The sequence below is a fragment of the Rhinolophus hipposideros genome (genome assembly GCF_964194185.1).
Source record: "Rhinolophus hipposideros genome assembly, chromosome: 18".
In the NCBI taxonomy this organism is placed as follows: domain Eukaryota; kingdom Metazoa; phylum Chordata; class Mammalia; order Chiroptera; family Rhinolophidae; genus Rhinolophus; species Rhinolophus hipposideros.
The window spans coordinates 8118261-8137663 of NC_138064.1; the positions used below are offsets into that span (position 1 = coordinate 8118261).

Here is a 19403-nt window from a genome sequence, read left to right on the forward strand (position 1 = left end):
TAGGTACATACTAAATTGTGAATAGATTTCTGCCCATACTCCACCAAAACCAGACAACAGCAAGAATTAGAACTTAGGTTACCTCCTTCCTACCATAATGCTCAAACTTTTAAAGATCTCCATTCTTTCCTTTCCCAGCACCTCAAATTCACTTCTCGCCTATGTCCAGCCCTCCTTTCCCTCAGAGAATGTTCCACACATAAATTTAAAGAAACCTTAACAAAAAAGTCTTCCAAAATTTAATAAAACTTTCATTTTATTAAGCTTGCTATCATCACCCTGCCTTGTCTTCAGATCCCAGTGCCATATTCTCCTTTACCCACTTTGCTAATATATGATTTTTAGTAGAATACATAGTTTAGAAAAGTTTACTTATGCAATCTAGAAGGACAAAGGGAATCAAATGTTAATAGAAGCATCTCCACTGAGGTGTTCTTCACTCCCACAACCAGTAATTCAGGATTTATAGAACAAGTTTCTATAATGGGATGAATTTAAAATAGAGTAAGTAACATAAGTTCTTTTAGGTGCCGTAATATTTACCACAATAAAATTAGTTAAAGAAAGTGATTTGCTATGTCAGGATAACTCATCTAAGGAAAGTATTTTATGTTAACAATGATGTTTATTAACTTTCAGTTACAGCCGTGCTTGTTAGGTGTGGATTATAAGCCCATATATAAAATTTCCCCTTGGTTATTTTTATCCAAGTATCTTCACAAAAGGACCAAAAGGCCCAATATACAAGCTTTGCATCTTTATGCATGCTTACCTGTTTCCATTTGCACAATTCCAATCTAGGTCAGGTTCATAATTTAACATATAATCTAGAAGTGATGCAAATCAAAACGACCATACCTGGCTTCTGAACTGTACTGCAGACAAAATCTGCTTTGAGAGGCAAGCGGATTTCTGACAAAGTCACTGATCCTTTGGATGGGACAAATTCACTTTGGGCTATGGGAGCAGCCTTATTCTTCCTCTGAGGCCCTTCATTCTTCAGCTTATTCAAGTCATCAATCAAAAGTGTTCTCTTCTCAGCTACATAAAAATATGCAAGTTAATCTTTCAAATATTAAAATTGCAACTGATTCTAAATGAGATCAATTCCAAAAAATGTACTGATGTGGCAATTGTACATGAGACCAAAGAGGAAATCAGTAAATTTCTTTTATATACACAGGTGTTTAACACAGGTTTAAACAGGTGAATTAACAGTTGGGGAAAAGCTTAATTGCTCATCCGTTTACCAAGTCCTCATAATTTAATGCTTCAACTTTTGGTCAGTTTTGTTACATGGTATAATCTCTCCACCCTAACATGCCCTGTCATCCATCATCATACATACACACACAGTAAAATTCACATTACTATTTTTTGGCTACATGTCGATAGGTAGAGAGATAGAGTGTGTGTTGTATACAAATATATATTCACTTTTAGTACACTCTTTACAACTACATTCCTTCATATACATTCCAGCTTCTTTTACCCCTTCATGCAAACTACATCTTATTTAACATGTAGAGTTTTCACAAACCTTATAAGAAACAAAAAAATAGAGCAATCAAGACAGATTAACAGAAAAGGCCCTTTCTCCAAATTAGAGATTTCTGAATATACTAGATAAAATGAGTTTGACATTGCATTGGAATTCTATCAGGTGTGTCACACATACTTGCAATTAGGAGAAGTCTTTCTGCCTCAGCTTCTTCTAATGACCCTTTCCCATGCTCTTCATCAACACAGCAGTTAAGAGCCTGGCTAGCTTGATAAATCACTGTCTGTTGCAAATTTATTTCATTATTGAGTTCCTGGTGAAACCAATGAGAGGAAGAAAAAAATCATCTTTAATCACCATTTTCACTTAAACTCTAGCTGTAACTAATCCTATTGGATAATTTCCAAAATTACTAGAGAGTAAAGCCTAAATGTTACAGTTTCACTGTTCAAGTTTCTAGACTATGCACCAAAAACATTACACCATAAATATTCTTCCTTATGAAAAGACTTTCAACTCATACTTATTAAAATTACAACTGGAGCTATGTTCAACAAAGCAGAAATTTAGAGACTGTCTGATTCGTTTTATTGAAACTACATGTATGTTGTAATTTTTCAAATGTTTTCCTTAGCATAAAAGAACGTCTAAGGGCCGGCCCGGTGGCTCAGGCGGTTAGAGCTCTATGTTCCTAACTCCGAGGGCTGCCAGTTCGATTCCCTCATGAGCCAATGGGCTCTCAACCACAAGGTTTCCAGTTCAATTCCGAGTCCCGCAAGGGATGGTGGGCAGCACCCCCTGCAACTAAATTTGAATACAGCACCTTGAGCTGAGCTGCCGCTGAGCTCCCAGATGGCTCAGGTGTTGGAGCGTGGGCTCTCAACCACAATGTTGCCAGTTCGACTCCTGCAAGGGATGGTGGGTTGTGCCCCCTGCAACTAGCAATGGCAACTGGACCTGGAGTTGAGCTGCGCCCTCCACAACTAAGACTAAAAGGACAACAAATTGACTTGGGGGAAAAAAAAAAAGTCCTGGAAGTACACACTGTTCTTCAATAAAGTCCTGTTCCCCTTCCCCAATAAAATCTTAAAAAAAAAAAAAGAACGTCTAAGAGCAAAATAAGTTTCACATTTTATCATCATCATCTAATTTATAGTTATACTTTAAGGACACTCATGACAAACATGTTTAAAAATAAATAATCCAACAATATCAAACAAGTTTCTTCCAACCTTTCGAACAACGGGGACATTTTTTCAAATTAAATTGAATTCAGTGTCAGACACTGTTCTAGTCACTCAGTGTCAGACACTGTTCTAGTCACTCAGGGTACAGAGATGAATAAAGATGAGCCCTTGTTGTCAAGGACTCGGTCACATGAAGGAAACATTCCAAATTCCCTTTCCACAGCAGTACATACCTGCATTTTCTGTTTGATATTCACTTGACGAGAAAAGGAATTTTTTTCTTCAGCATTCTTTTTCCCCTCCAATTTTGAAGTAACATCTTCCTTCCGGACAATCACCTGCTTTATTGAAGGACGGTCTACTTCTTTGATTCTTTGTGATCTATATGCATCAATGCTTCAGGAAATAAGTTACATATTATTAGAAAGCCAGCAACACACTAAGCACTATCCTTTACTGAACATTTCAGAATTTGATATTGAAACATATCGGCAGAATACGTCACCAGAACAGAAAATGCCATTGGGTGAAAGAGATGCTGAAAAAGTTATTCCTAAGTTTTACATGGGTTAATTATTAATAACATTATAACTGTAAATAACACAGCTTGTCACGACAATCTAAACCATGACCCTTAGTGAGTGAATACCTTCACAAAACGTTATTACCTATACAGAAGGTCACGATCCTCAGAACCAATGCTGTCACCAGACTCCGCCCGAGGGACACGGGTTCTCTGGAATTTTCCTGGTTTTGGACTCTGATCACTTGTGCCAGTGTCTTTCAATTCCAATCTAGGTGAGGAAACTAAACTCTGCAGGGAAGCACATCAGACATTAGAGTTTATGGATGACATTGATTCTAAATAATAATTCTGAGGAATAAATGAATTCTTCTCTATTATTAGGAAATAAATATCCCATAAGTCAACTGATTCATCATAAAAACAACACACTAAAATAAGTTCCTAAAAAGTAAATGAATAAATGCAAGTGGAAAGACAGCTAAAACCTACACATAACCCTTTAAAAATATATTTCGAATTAAATCAATTTCCAAACAAAGCTGCAGTTATTCAATTTAGAGTAATAACTAATAATATAGTTAACTCTTAATAAAAATGTTAAGTTAACTGTCTGGTGCTAAATACTAATATACTAATATGTATATTATGTACCCATGATGGAGGTATTATTTTTATCCTCATTTAACAGATGAGGGAACTGTAGCAAAGAAATTACACAACTTGACCAACAAACCTCAGTAAATGGCAGAGCCAGGATTTGAGCCCAAACATCTGGCCTTTTTAGGCATGCTACAGTTCGGATTTTATCTAAGGTCAACAGGAGTTTTTAAGAAGAGTTTTAAGCTCACTTTTAAGAGAATTAATGTCAGGTTTGCTAAATCCCCTTGGCTACAATATGCTATATTCCCATGTACGAAATAAAACAAAAGGAGACCCCAAAACTACTTGGTTTCTTTATATCCTGGGGCTGTTTACATTTAGTCTTTTCTTACCTCTGGACTTACCACACCCACGGTCTGTGCTAATGGAGCAAGTAAAGACATTGAGGAGATATTCAGTCCATCTTCCTGTTCTTCATTGCTTTCTGCTTCTGTTTGATCCTTCTCTTCCTGGCTCTTTTCCACATCCAGTTCACCTTCCTCTAGGACATCACTGAAGATGTCATTAATTACTTTTGAACTATTGATATCATGATCATCATCCACGCTCATCTCAATCTCACGTACCACTTCTGAAAAATATTTCAATAAGTGAATACTGTGATCCAGCCCTTTAAGGATTAAAGGGATAGCAGAGAAGATCTACTATTCATATGCTTTCTAACTAAACAGGGGAAAAAAGCTATAGACAAAGCACCTCCTAAACCATAAGTAAACAAATAAACTAATATATGAAACCAAAATAATTTCCAAAGTTCCAATAACATTTTCTAAGCAATAAAAGTGGAAACTATCAAAAGTGGAAACTATCAAAGGTGGAAACTATCAAAAGTGAAACTATCAAAAGCTTTGGGTGTAAGAAAATATATAAACTAAGAACTCAAAAAGCTTCACACCTTGAAAAGTGTTCTTTCAAATAACTCCTTTTCTACTGGAGCTGCCCTTTCACAAGGCAGTCAATAATAGGAAAATATTAACATCACCTAGGGCAATATTCACAAATAACTTCAAGGACCACTAATTCTTCTAACAGGACATGCCAGGCGTGAAAGGTCAGTATGTTTCCTTTCCCTGTGAAAGTTGAGTGATAACCTTAATCAGATTTTCACAGAGGTCTGTGACCTAAAGATAACTGTTAACAGTATTGTATCTTTGTGGAAACTAGAGTATTTCTTAGTTAAAAAAAAGAGTATTATGAAATCGCAGGCCATTTAGAAGTACAGAACACTGTATATTTGAACATGTGCTTCTACCAATATATTATTTCTTATAATGTGTCCAGTGTTAATAAAAAATAAAAAATAAAAACCAACCTGTCTGCTGCTCAACCTTTGGGTTTGATGTTACTTTTAAAGACTTTTCCTCTTCTAAAAACAATGTTATTTTCAAAGGGCTAGACTTCATCATTTCACATTCAGTGACACCTAAAATTTTTTTTAAGAAAAACCACATTAATACATATAAGAACCTAGATTTTTTTTTTTTTTTGGTTAAGGAATTTTGTGTATCTTTTTTCTGACTATAAAACTGCATTTCAAATCTAGAAATGTATAGGAAAGTCCCCAAAACATCTATCCTCTCTTAACTTTTCCATCTCTCTCTTCGTCTACACCAAGAAAAAGAAACATCAATATTACCAGGTTATAGTGTGTTCTTCCAATTTCCCCCATGTATACATATGGGCATAGCCTTTTATTTTATCAGAAGGCGATCATATTTATATCCTGTTCTGCAATTTTTCTCACTATTTAAAAAAATGTATGGCTAAAACCACTTAATAAACTAACAATAGAAGGAAAGTACCTCAACATAATAAAGGCCATACATGAAAAGTCCACAGCAAACATTATCCTCAGTGTGAAAGACTGGAAGCTTCTCCTCTAAGACTAGAAATAAGATGAGGATACCCATTCTCACCCCTTCTATTCAACTAAGCCTTGGAAGTCCTAGTCATAGCAGTAGGCAAGAAAAACAAATAAAAATGATCCAAATTTTTAAAGAAGTAAAATTATCTCTGTTCAGAGATGACATGACAGAGTCCACACACACACACACACACACACACACACACACACACACACACACACACACACAGTTAGAACTAGTAAACAAATTCAGCAACGATGCAAGATACAAAAATCAACACACAAATATCAGTTGCATTTCTATACACTAACGATAAACAATTTGAAAAGGAAATTAAGAAAACAATTATATTTACAATACCATCAAAAAGAATAAAATACTTAGGAATAAACCTAAACAAGAAGGTGACAGCCTTGTACACTGTACTCTACAAACATTGATGGAAGAAATGGAAGACACAAATAGATGGAAAAATATCCTATGTTCATGTATTGAAAGACTTACTATTAAGATGTCCATACTACCCCAAGCAATCTACAAATTCAACACAATTCCTATCAAAATCCCAAAGGCATTTATGGAGACACAGAAAAGCCTATCCTAAAATTCATACTGAACTTCAAGGGACCATGAATATCCAAAATAATTTTGAAAAAGAACAAAGTTAGAAGACCAACATTTCCTAATTTCAAAACATATAACAAAGCCATAGTAATCAAACAGTATGGTACTAGCATAAAGACAAACATAGACCAATGGAATAGAATAGAAAGCGCACAAATAAAACCTCACACATAAAGTTGAACGACCTTGGACAAAGCTATCAAGATGATTCCTGGAGAAAACCAGTCTCTTTAACAAACGATGTTGGAAAAACTAGATATCCACATTCAAAAGAATGAAGTTTGACCCTTATCTTACACCTTATACAAAAATTAACTCAAAATGGATTAAAGGCCTACTATTAAACTCAAAACTCCTAGAAGCAAACAGAGAGAAAAGGCTTCATTACAATGGACTGGGCAATGATTTCTTGGATGTGATACCAAAAGCACAGGCAATAAAAGCAAAAACAGACAAATGGCACATATTGAACTTAAAAAGTTTTGTGCATCAAAGGACACAGAGAAAATACTTACAGATCATGTATATGATAAGGGATTAACATTCAGAATACATAAAGAAATCCAACAACTCAACAATAATTTCAAATAACCTGATGAAAAATCGGACAAAGGGACTTGAATAGACATTTCTCCAAAAATAACATACAAACAGCCAACAAGCAAATGAAAAGATGCTGAGCATCACTAATCATAGCAGAAATGTATTCACAAGGATCCATCAGCTCACACCTGTTAGGATGGCTACTATCAAAACAACAGAAAATAACAAGTATTGGCAAGGATGTGAAGACCTGGAGCCTTTTTGCCCTGTTGGTGAGATTGTAAAATGTTGAGAACACTGTGGAAAACAGGATGATGGTTCCTTAAAATATTAAAATAGAACTACTATATAATCCTGCAATCCCACCCAATTCTAGATATATGTCCAAAAGAATTGAAAGTAGGGTCTCACAGAGATATTTGCACATCCATGTGCATAGCAGCTCCATTCACAATAGCCAGGAGGTAGGGGGAATCCACATGTCCAACGACAGAAAACAGATAAACAAAATGTGGCATATATGCACAATGGAGTATCATTTGGCCTTAAAAAGGAAGGAAATTCTGCCACATGCTGCAACACAAATGAACATTGAGGACATTATGCTAAATTAAATAAGCTAGTCTCAAAAAGACAAATACTGTATGAGGTACCTAAATTACTCGAATTCATAGAAATAGAAAAGAGAATGGTGATTACCAGGGGCTGAGGAGAGGGGAAAATGGGAAGTTATTGTGTATGTTGTATAGAGTTTCAGTTTTTGCAAGATGAAAAAGTCTGGAGCTCTGTTCACAATAATGAACAGAGTATATTCACAATAATGTGAATATACTTAACACTGCTGAACTGTGCACTTAAAAACTGTTAAGAAGGTTCAATTTCAGTAATGTGCTTTTTACTATAATTTTTAAAATTTTTAAAAATTTTAAGTTTCTATGATATATTAAATGTCATTATAAACAGTTATCTTATTCTTTTAGCCAGCTACAAATAATTGATTACATGGATTTAGCATAATTTATTTATACAGCCTTCCACTAGTGGGCATTTAGGTCATTTAAATCTTATTGTTAAAAATGGTGCTACAATTAATCTCTTTGTACACAGTAGTACATCTTTGCACACTAGTTCAGAATTCAAATTACAATTACAGAAAAGCTGAATTAAAGAGCATCAACACCTTATAATTCAATAGATATTACTGAATTTTTCTCCAGAAAAGTTGTAGTAATTTACACTCTCATCAAGAGTATGATTTCTCACTCTGGAAAGAGAACTAAGGAAGAAGCACATTGCATGGCTAGAAACGAGTAAGAAGTGGAAATGAAGAAATGAATCTGCCTTTTTACACTACAGCAACATTTCTGATTTGCAATCCAGTTCCCAAAACTATGGGGGACTGAAAGCTTCATTTTAAGTGAAGCAGAAATAGAAAACACCGACCTGTGGGTTCTGTACTGGAAGGTTTTGCTGGTGTCTGATTTTTTGTCACCTTTTCCGTTACTGGAAGTGATGGAATATTTGAAACAACTTGATGTTTTTTGAGGGGTGTGCTCTGACAATGAATTTCCTGCAAAAAGCAAATGACAAAATAAATTTTTGCTTCTCAAAACTATAGATTCTGTCTTTTTACATGTTATTAAATGAAACAAATAAGAGCCAGTATTCTACAGAAACTGCCTCAGAACAAAACAGATACTGTGTGTGAAATGGCCCAGCCATGTTTAGACCATAAGCCCTCAGTGCTGGTTCATAGTCTTGGTAATTCCCAACATGTAAAATCATTGAGACTAGGAGGCAAAAGAAAATGCAAATTCACATCAGAGTTCAGCATCACATAAACCAATTCAAACAATCCCCCCTCCATGTCACCTATCACACCCCACACCTGTAAAAATCTAGTGACAGTTCCTACCTCAGGATTCCACTTCCCAGTTACTCAGTGGGTCAAATGCAAAGAACACGGTGAAGGACAAAAACAGATCCGATGAAAAGGGAAGATGAGAAGAAAAAAAATCCCCTTATCTGAGTCTTTTTAAATCATTTACAAGGCATGGAGGAGAAACGGTCATTGTTTTTGAAAAGGCTTTACGATTAAAGCAATAATAGAAATAATCAAATAATAGTAAGAATAATAGCAGCTAATACTTACCTAGAGCTTAATATGTGCCAGTCACCTTTTTAAGCATTTTACATCGTCTCACCTAATGCTCCCAATAACTCTTCCTAAGTTATGTCCTATTATCTCCATTTTACAGATGAGAAAACTGAGACACAGAAGAGTGAAGTAGCTTGCACACATACTGGTAACTGGCAGAGCCAGTTTACAAACCAGGCATTGTGTTACAGAACTAATTCCAGACTATATCATTTCTCATGTTAGAAGCGGCTTTTGATGTACACACACAAAGCAAACTATCAAATGCTGTGCTGCAGACGGTCTTAAGTGTGGGCAAGAAGCTCGAGGAGGGGAATAAGATGGGGCAAGTACATTTCAGAAGTGAGAGGAAAGGGCTGAGCGTAACTTGAGAGTAAAAGGCTTTGTACTTTGTATACAATAGGCACTTGAACATTAGTTGAGTAAATGAAAGGATGACTATGGAGGTAACGGGAAGCAACTACACTCCTCCTCAAAGGCGTAAGCCATAGCTTTGAAAACATAACGCCAAATCAGCTCACTAAGCCCCACAGCCTTTCATTGTGGCTCACGGCCCAAGAACAAACATGGTGGCTGAAGGAGAAAGCTCCGGGTCAGGTCTGCTCAGAACCCCTGGTTTCCCCATTTACCAGCTGTGCCATTCGTAGCCAACTGATTTACCTCCGTAAGTCTTAGTCCCTCACCCAGAAAGGGGGAATTTTCACCTACCTTACAGGGTTAGTGTGAGGATTGATAGAATGTGTTTGAAAGGTGCCCACCAGAGGCCTGGCACGGGCCAATGCTTTCCTTCTTACTTGATATCACACCAGAAAACTGTCCTAATCCTTTCTCTTCACTGTGCTCTGGAATTCCTCCACTCTTACCTCTCCAAAGATTTACCCGACACCATCTACTTTCACCTCTTTCTCCTGTATCTTCAAACTCTTACTTCCTACTAGATCCTTCCCACCAACACTAAAATTGACTTAAGTCTCCTCAGAAAGAACAAAACAAATATAAATAAACTGCACGTCACATCCTTACCCCCCTTCCAGCCACCACCTCCTTTGTCCCTCCCACTTTAGAACCAAACTTTTGAAGACTGTCTACACTCACTGGCTCTGCATCTCACCCACTACCTGCATTCTGCCCTCACTAAAACTGCTCTCACTAAGTCACAAGTTCCTTATTTCAAAACCAGTGGTCTCAGTCCAGTCTACATTTGACAGCAAACACTTGACGAAGCGACCATTCCTTCCTGTCAAAAGGCTTTCTTTTCTTGCCTTGAGTAACACCATGCTCACTGTCCACCTCCTTGGCGGATCCCCTGTGGTGCCCACAGGGGAGTTTTGAGAGTGGATGACCCTTGAAGTCCCTGTTACTATGTTCAGAATTTGGTTTACATTCATATGTGCAACTATCTGGGGAGGAATTCCACAGGTTTATCAGGAATTATTTAGCGCGAAGTAGTTTAAGAACTGTTGCCCTACATCTTCCAGAGACATAGAAGGAAAACCATGAGACTATGATATACTGGCAAGCAAATGAAGGTGCTGCAAACAGAAAAGAGTGATTTCCAATGTCAAATGCTGCTAAGAGGTCAAGTTAAATGCCTGGAAATTGATTACCGAAGATCACTGATGTATTTGGTAAGGGCAGTGGTATGAAGAATGGGGACTGGGGAGAGCCTGAGTGGACAGAGATCAAGAGGACAAGAATTGGAGGAACCAAGTAGAGACTACTCTTCTGGAAGAGTCTGCATGAAAATGAGGCAAAGAAAGAGGAGAACAGGGGGTCAAGAGCGTTGTCTTTGCTTTAAGATGACTAATGGGAACTTGTATGCTGATGGGAAAGATGAGCGCTTCATTCCTTCCTTCCCAGACAAACTCATTGCTCCTACTATGAGCCAAGCACACAGACAGAGAGTGATAAGGCTCTCAGACAGTGGCAGAAAGCCAAGTTAAAACAATTCCAGGAAGATAAATATTCCAGTTGAGACAAACATAGGATGATGTGGATGAAATAAAGAGAGGCCCTTGGGAAAACGGCCAAGGATTTCCAGAGCAGATTAAATTTGACCTATCCATAATGAAGGAGGTCACGGAGACACTCCATGCAGAGAAAGGCAAGGAGATCTGAAAACATGGGAACATCGGAGAAACTGCAAATATTCTCCAGAGCAGGACTGAAGCACTCATGTGAAGAAGCAGTGGGGACAAGCCAGATTCTGAATGAGCTCAGATGTCAAGCCAAGCACTTCAGACATTTTTCTGAGGATGGCTATGGGAAGCTCTCCAGGATTAGAAGCAAGTGAATACCTGCCTTTTAAAAATGCTTCCCAGGCAGCAGTGGGTGAGATAGACTAGAGAGTAGCCAGACAAAGTGGAGTGTCCATACACACAAAGCTATGGTAGTGATTAAGGTAATGGCAGAGGAAAATACAGACGACAAGGCAACTTGGTGACATTTAGAAAATTTATCACCGGATGTGTGTGTGTTTATGTGAGTGTGTACTAGGGGCCAGGAGGTGGGAAGATATAGTGATAAGAGGAAGGAACCAAGGAAGAACTCCCGGATTGTTTGCAATGACGGGGCATAGAGGACAGCCCTAAGTGAAGACAGACTACATGCGGAAGGTACGACAGCAAAGCGTAGAGGGCTCGACCACCCGCCCAGGCCTAGAGTTCAGGAGAGAAACAAGCACACATAGCTGGGCCTTTCTGTGCTGGGCTGAAACTAGATACGAGGAAGGGAAAAGACAACACAGGGGAAGTGAGAAGAAAAGAGTTGAGATCAGAACTCTGGGAAACACCATTTGTCAAGCAAGAGAACTGAACAAAACCAAAATCAATCAAGTAGATATTTCTCAAAGCATGCTGGTTAAATTTACTGTTCTTTTTCTACTGGTACCCACTTTAAATATAATTCTATTATTTTTAGCTTAAAAAGATATCCTCACACAGTACTTTGTAGGCATGTAAATGAAACAGAACATGGTTGACGTTTACAAGTAGGGATTTTGATGAAGGCTGATTAATGAAATTTGGCAGGAAGTAATACAGAAGTAAAGAGAAATCCGGGAGGTATTTCGTCACTGAATGGATTACAGATAGTCTAAAAGAATGGTATTTGGGGAGAAGTATACAATCATTAATGAAAAAGTTGATTGTGATAAACATTTTAGAACCAGCATCTAAGTAGAATCTTAAAAGGAATCTGAAATCAATTGAATGATGAGAATAATTTTTTTAAATTTCCTTTTTAAGTACATCATTAGTGAATTTGGTAAAGACTTCCGCCAAATGGGAAAATACCACAAAAGAAAAGCAGAGTTGGCATAAACATTTAAGGAGGTTATAAATGCAAAGTGACATATTAACTGGAATAAGAAAGTATGTAAAGAATTATTTTACAATACAGAACCACGAGTTAGATCCCAGCCCTACTTTGGTACTAAGTTCACTTTTCTATTTGTTTATGTTACCTGTTTGGTTTCTAGTTGTTTGCTTTTTGAGTTTTCGCCTTTTTCTGCACTCCATAGATTGCCCTTGTCAAATCGGCCACGAAGACATGCTAGTTCTTTTTCACGTTCCTAAAACCATCAAAAGCTCTATTTTACACAAGAGTCAAGAGTATGTTGAAGAATAATAACCAAACACTACTAAATTTGCTTGCCTTCAGTTTTAAGATTAAAAAAATTCACAGTACACCTGGAATACAGAACAATAATATTTCTAATTTGAAATAAAGAGGTTCAAAGAAAATGAAGAGGTTATTTATGTCATTCAAAAAGACTGGCATGCAAATACACAATTTGACCTCTATAGATTCTACGCTGAGACCAGGCAATGGATAATGTTAAAAGCAGGAAGCCATACCTGCTTGAGCCGTTGGGCTACATGGCTAGTCAACGAAGATGTGTTTTGCTTGAATAATCTTTCTTGGATGGCCTTTGTATTTGGAGTGATAATGGGGGTTTTATGGGGTGTGCTACGAGCTGGACTTTCTTTGCTGTGTTCTTGACAACGCTCTCCAAAGCGTTCTAGGAAAGGCTTAATTCCTGCTCCTCCTACAGAAAACACACACATTTTTGGAAGCTAATCAGAATAAGTAACAATTATAATTTCTATGGAAAAAGTTCTAAAATCCAGTATGGCTCCAAAATACTTTGATTCTCCTAGGAATATTCACTCAGAAAATAAACAATATGAAAATAGTTCAAAATTAAAAAAAAATTATCATACTATTTAATTCTATGTCCTAAAATTTAATCATAGGATTTAGTTCGTTAAAAGCAATTTTTTTTTAAAGTAAAGTGAAGACAGTGGGGATTAGAAAACCCTTTAAGTAATCAGAACCTAAATGATTAGAAGGTGACTGTGTATTAATAATATACCCTAATTACCAAGTGACCTGCCATAACCCAATTACTTATACTTCTACAGCCCAATTTATTTTATGTTGCGTTTAAGAAGTCTAACATATGAAAAGCCAGGAATTAAACTTTTGATCTCTGTCAAAAATAAAAATTAAGGATTATTCACTTTACCAAAGGATGTCTTGATTTTAACAAGTCTTAAAACATAACTCATTTAAAATAGTATGGGGTACATTTAAAATAGAACAAATAGGATAGATATCACCTCCATCATGCATAAAAGGAGGTTTATTAACATCATTAATTGGCAAACATTTTCCTATAAAGAGCCAGAGAATAAATATTTTGGGCTTTGCAGGCTATATGGCCATTGTTGCAACTACTCAACTCTGCACTGAAGTATGAAAGCAGCCGTGGACAGCAAAATGGGTGTGGTTGTGTTCCAGTAAAACTTTATTTTCAAAAACAGGTGAAGGGCAGAATTTTACCCACGGCCATAGTTTCAAGACTCCATATGTCACTTATTACCACTTTATGCCATATCTCAAGCAAGGGTCCATTAAGAATACAAAGAAATGTAAATTAAATATTTCTGAGGCCCTTTTCATGTATTCTAGATATACACAATAGCCAAGAATAAAAAGAATGCTTCCTATTTATGCCCTCCTTATCTATGACACAAGTCTTTAGAAAATTAGGAGTAACCTTATTACTAATTTGCCTAACCCTATGGCATGTTGGGATACTGCTATTGTTTCCACTTCTCATTTTGGCTCATCGAGAAACTGACTGCTGGTTTCTGCTTACCCCATAACTAATGGATTCCCCATTCTCATCTCTCTGTCTATTTCTCTTTTATGATACACTAGTTTCTGGAGAGACTGTAATATCAAGAAGCTAAAATTTAGAATTAAAAGTCTTTCCAAAATTGATTGCAATGAAAAAGAATATAGTTCAAAGTGAACAATATTACCATATTTTTGAGTCCTGCATTTCTCAACCAACAGCATATGGTGTATACCATTAGGTATAAGTCACCCCAAGATAAATATGGACTTCCTGGAGCATCAATTTACTATAGTAGAATTTTCATCTGCACACACTCACACACGATATGCACACATATAAATTTAATTGGGGGTGGAGTCATCTATACACATATTCACTTCCGTTTGTTACTAGGGGTGTCTCAACAGTGAGGTCTGAGAAGCACTGTTCTGTACGCTTGGTTACAATAATGTGTGTTTCTCCATTATGCCCTTAAAATGTGACTTCCAGTTGTATATGCTTGGTCGGCATCAAAAAGTATAGAAGAAAGTATCTAGTACAGTCATTCCAGAAGAAAGCATGTTTAAACTATTAAAAGGTAATAGGTTAAATACTTTGACCAGTAACTGGCTTAGGCTACACTAATGAATATTCATTCAACCAATTAAAGCTGAATTTAAAGAAGTCTCATTTGACCCTTTCAGGCACTTGCCCCAGCAAACCGACACTGTACATTCCCAACTGGATATTTAAAGGGCTGAGAACAGACACCCCAAAAATAGTGAGTGGTAACTTTAGATTTTTAAAAAATACATAACCTGGTGTTGTAGATTTGTCTTTAGATTGAGAATGCAGACAAATTTCTCTACTTAATTCTTCTTTGGGCCGAACTGTCTGGGATATAGTTGACTTCCCAATTGGTTTTGACACCTCTGTTTTCAGAGAACTAAGCGGAGTTTTTCGAAGTACCTCAGGACTTTGTACCTCACCATTTTTAGCATCAGTGATGGATACAGACGATTTGACTGGGGAAGAAGTAGCTTTCTGAAACATGATAATACTCAGGGTAAATAACAACATTCACAATTTCTAAAGGTAGTCCTATAACAAAACAACTCAAATCCTATTTGCTCGGTAGCCTAAATGTAAATTCATAAAGAAAGCTTTCTTGCTTTCTAATAGATCAAACCAATGGGAAAGGTTTGAAAACAAATCAACTTAGAAAATGCGATTATTCAAATTATAATATGTAGCTTGGTCTGCCTAATATATTGATGGGTCATTACATATGAGAGAGAGGGTTATTCACTGATTTAAAAAATAATTTCTTTCATAGTATTGCACTAGTATAAAATTTATAAATTTTAACTGTGTTAGACCAAATTACATATTTTTTTGTATCTTAAGTCAGTATTAACAAAATTAAATTATGTACTTGATGGCTAATTATACAAAGAATTAAGTACTTATGTGCCAAGCACTATGCTAAGTGCTTTATGCACATTATCTCATTTCATCCTCCCCATAACCCTTTCTTTCCCGTTTTACAAAGGGGAAAATAAGGGTTTGCAAGATTAAGTAGCTTGTCCAAAGCCACACTTCTAATTATGTGGTGGGGCTGGGACCAAAAGTAGGTCTAATTCCAAAACCTAGCCCTACACTTAAAGACAACGCTCAGGAACACAACATTCTTTCTCTTTTTTGGTTTTTTTAAGATGATTTTTAAAAATTGTTGAGGTAGTATATGCGTGAGGTAATCTTTCACACATTTCAAAAGGATAAAAGGATACACAGTGAAAGTACACATCCACCCTTGACACTTGCCACCTGGAGGTAAGTACAGCTACTAGTTTTCAGAAGTATTTGAGGTCTTGTATTGATACACATACATAAAACATTTTCAGGGGAAAGTAACTGTCAGTGCGCTCCCTCATTTCATATTATATATACTTTGGAACTGCATTCAACTAGTGTTAATTTAATTAACTGCTAATTTATTTTGGGGCAGGGGACCACATTTATGATTTTTACTTTCTATGAACCCAATATTCTAAAGATACCTATAAACACTATGGATATGTTATAAAATACAGACCTTCACATAAATAGACATTATCATACCTAACAACAAAAGAAAAGGTTTCCAAACACCAAAGTTGTGTGTACTCACCGCAGAGCTGGGAAGTGTAGCCTGAACCAGAGCTGCCCCCTCACTGGAGGATGGGGCTTTCTTCCAAGAGGCGGCGCGGTCCCTTTGGGAACAGCCTGTGGCTTCCGGCTCAACACTGCGGCTATTGATGCTAGCAGATGCCCCACTGGCAGGGGAAGGTTTGGATAAACAAGTGGTACCAGGCCGTCCCTGTGCAGCGTCCTGCTTGGCCGCGGGGTGGCTTACATCATCTTCCCAGGAGCAAATGGTTGCAGCAAGGTTGGCCAGACGGCCCCTCCTCCCAAGGGGAGTTGCTGAGGCCTCTGCCGGTTTGGGAGGGGAGGCAGCCTTTTCCTCTGGCGGCTCTGCTGCCGTGAGTGAGCTTTCGGGGACATCATCTGAAAAGGTTTCCAGAAGAAAAGGTAACACCCATGCTCAAGAGATGTATGTATGTATAAACACCAGGATCACGCCGCTCAGCATTTTCCAGTGAGGTTATAGGCTTAACTAGTAAAAGTTCTCCCAGGCATCAAACTACCACGCTGCTTAAATTTGACAAGATGTACTCTGCACAATTTAAGGTTATATGTTCCATGGGAACTTTTCCTTTCAAAACTGGATGAGACCAGTGCTGTATAACAGAACTTTCTGCAATGATGGAGATGTTCTGCACCCATGTTGTCCAGTACAGCAAGCTGCCCACACATGTGGCTGGTGAGCACTTCAAGTGTGCAGAGGGCAACTAGGGAACTTAGTGTCACTCGTTTTAATTAATTCAAGCATTTAAAGCTACATAAACCTAGTGATTACGGCAGTGGCGAACACAGGGTTAGACTAAAATGGTTTTTCCGCAGTTACTTCATTTGGAAATAAACCTCAAATAATACTTCACTTATGAAGGATCTTGGCCTGTACACATAAGGTGTGTGTGTGTGTGTGTGTGTGTGTGTGTATATGTGTGTGCGCGCCTATATATATATATGTGTGTGTCAAAGGTCATGGCACTGTTTTCTTCCACAAATTCCATCAACGGAAGAGGCTCCCCTCCTCTGTCCAAGACTTACACCGCTGACTGAAGTTTCAATTCTTCTGCTCCAACACTCCTCAGGGACCTTCTCCAAATAACTCCTACCCCTCCACAGACTTTTTTCTCTGTACATAATATGCTCAAGTCCCCGTCATCTTAAAAGCAGAAACGAACTTCCTCTTATCAACAGACACCCCCTTTGTAGCTACTGTCCCTCTTGCCCTGCACAATATTCACTCACCACTCAGCTCACTTCAACCCGCCTCCTGCCCAGACCACTGCCCGGAAGTTGCTTTTGCTACTGTCACTAGGTGCCAGGACACACGCTGCAGGCCCTGGACCGCCATCTGTGACATTCTCCACCAGCTCTGTCTCTGTGCCCCATCCTTCCCGGTCACCTCTACCAACGACCTCCTTTTGGCTATGCCCCAGGCACCACAGATGACACACCTGATGTTGAAATTGCAACTACCTGGTTCCTCCTCATTGTGGCCTCTTCCTCTTTCTCCCTTAGCCTCCGCCATCTTGCCATCATGTCCTCCAGGCTCCTTCTCCCAAATCTCTCAAATCCAGCCTCTCCTCTCCACTTCAGAGGTCTTTATCATTTTTTGCGTCTGGGTTATGACGTAGTCTGCTACCTGCTCTGTCAGCTTCGAATCCCTGCACTACTCGATCCTGCCTCGATTCTAAGGCCGGAGTGGCCTTTCCAGAACACCTGCCTGCTTGACCTCTCCCCGCACTGCCCAGTCCCCCCGGTTAACTTCCAAAGGCTGCGGGCCCTGCGCTTTCTTCCAATTTATCTCTTGTTTTTCTACCACATGCACCGTATATCAGAACACTGACTTTATCCCCATACTGTGTTCACGGTACTTGTGCTTTTTATACATTCTGTTGCTTCTGCTGAGAGTGTCTCCAATGTCTGACGCCAGCTGCCCCTCAAAGTCCAAAAGCATCGCCCCTGCGTCCCCCAGAAAATCTTCCTGATGAGGTGCTGCCCTATGATACCCTCCTGCACACCTCTAGCATGCCTTCTAAGCCAGTTATTATCACGTTTTAGGAATGGGCTTAATAGAGCTCTTCTATTCTCTGTCAGAAAGACAGACTTCAGATAAATGATACTCCAGTGGAAGTCCTCAAACATGTAACTGGCTCATGCCCACTACAGCCCTGGTTAGCAGTCACTAAACCGTTCATTACAAACACTTCTGTCACAGGGTTCAGTGCTCAAAATTAGGCAGGCTAAATAATGCCTGAATGAGATTTCTTTTCAAGGCTGAGGTAGGTATTTGTTAACATTTGCTGCAAATGCTTTACGCTCTAGAATATCTAGGGTCTTGGCTGTTCTTTTGATTGTGCACAATAAATCACAACCCTCTTTCTTTCTTTTTTTTTTTTTAAGGAAATCTGCAGTCTGCTGCCCACAGGTATTTCCTGTAAAACGGAAAGGGGGCATCCTTCTATTCAGGCACATTTAGTAGTTAGCCTCTTCAGGCATTACGAAATAGCACGGCTAGCTCTGCCCAATACTAAAATAAATATGTATAATTGACAACATGGAATATCCGCACTGAATATCATGCCCCAAAACCACCAGGCCAAGTCCGGGCCAGCAAGAGTTGAACCCGAGAGTCAAACTACTAGGGTTTGAATTTTAGCTGCTGACCATGGGCAGCTTTTTAGCCTCACTGAACCCAGTTTCCTCTTCTGTAACACGAAGAAAAGTGCTATGTATCTCATGAGTTTGTTATAAGAATTAAATGCTATACTATATTAGAAGAAAAAATATTTAGAATGCCCAGCACTTTACACAGTAAATGTCTGCTCTTGAGGTTGTCATCACTGCCAGAAAGGATAAGCTTAAATGCTCTGCAGTCCAGTGCTTATCAAAATTTCTGTTAAATTGACATTTATGTTAGACTGCCTGAAGTACATGTAGTTCCCATTTCTTCAGATCACTTGGTCTCAGTTCTGGCTATCCATCAGAATTACCGGTAGCTTTAAAAAAAAAAAGACAAAGCAGGCTCCAGGGCGGCACGGC

At 38.2% G+C, this 19403-nt stretch overlaps 1 protein-coding gene across 6 annotated transcripts in view; it reads right to left on the reverse strand.

Annotated features, from left to right (window-relative positions):
* ANLN (anillin, actin binding protein) overlaps positions 1 to 19403 on the reverse strand; it is a 51530-nt gene that overhangs the window by 21601 nt on the left and 10526 nt on the right. For all 6 annotated transcript variants that reach the window (XM_081079157.1, XM_081079160.1, XM_081079156.1 and 3 more), the window contains exons 4-14: positions 16360 to 16736; positions 15008 to 15233; positions 12922 to 13112; positions 12528 to 12635; positions 8350 to 8476; positions 5187 to 5297; positions 4207 to 4445; positions 3357 to 3502; positions 2922 to 3084; positions 1679 to 1814; positions 859 to 1041 (exon numbers count right to left, since the gene is read on the reverse strand). In XM_081079157.1, coding sequence (XP_080935283.1) covers positions 859 to 1041; positions 1679 to 1814; positions 2922 to 3084; positions 3357 to 3502; positions 4207 to 4445; positions 5187 to 5297; positions 8350 to 8476; positions 12528 to 12635; positions 12922 to 13112; positions 15008 to 15233; positions 16360 to 16736 — 2007 coding nt within the window. The remainder of the gene's footprint in view (positions 1 to 858; positions 1042 to 1678; positions 1815 to 2921; positions 3085 to 3356; positions 3503 to 4206; positions 4446 to 5186; positions 5298 to 8349; positions 8477 to 12527; positions 12636 to 12921; positions 13113 to 15007; positions 15234 to 16359; positions 16737 to 19403) is intronic.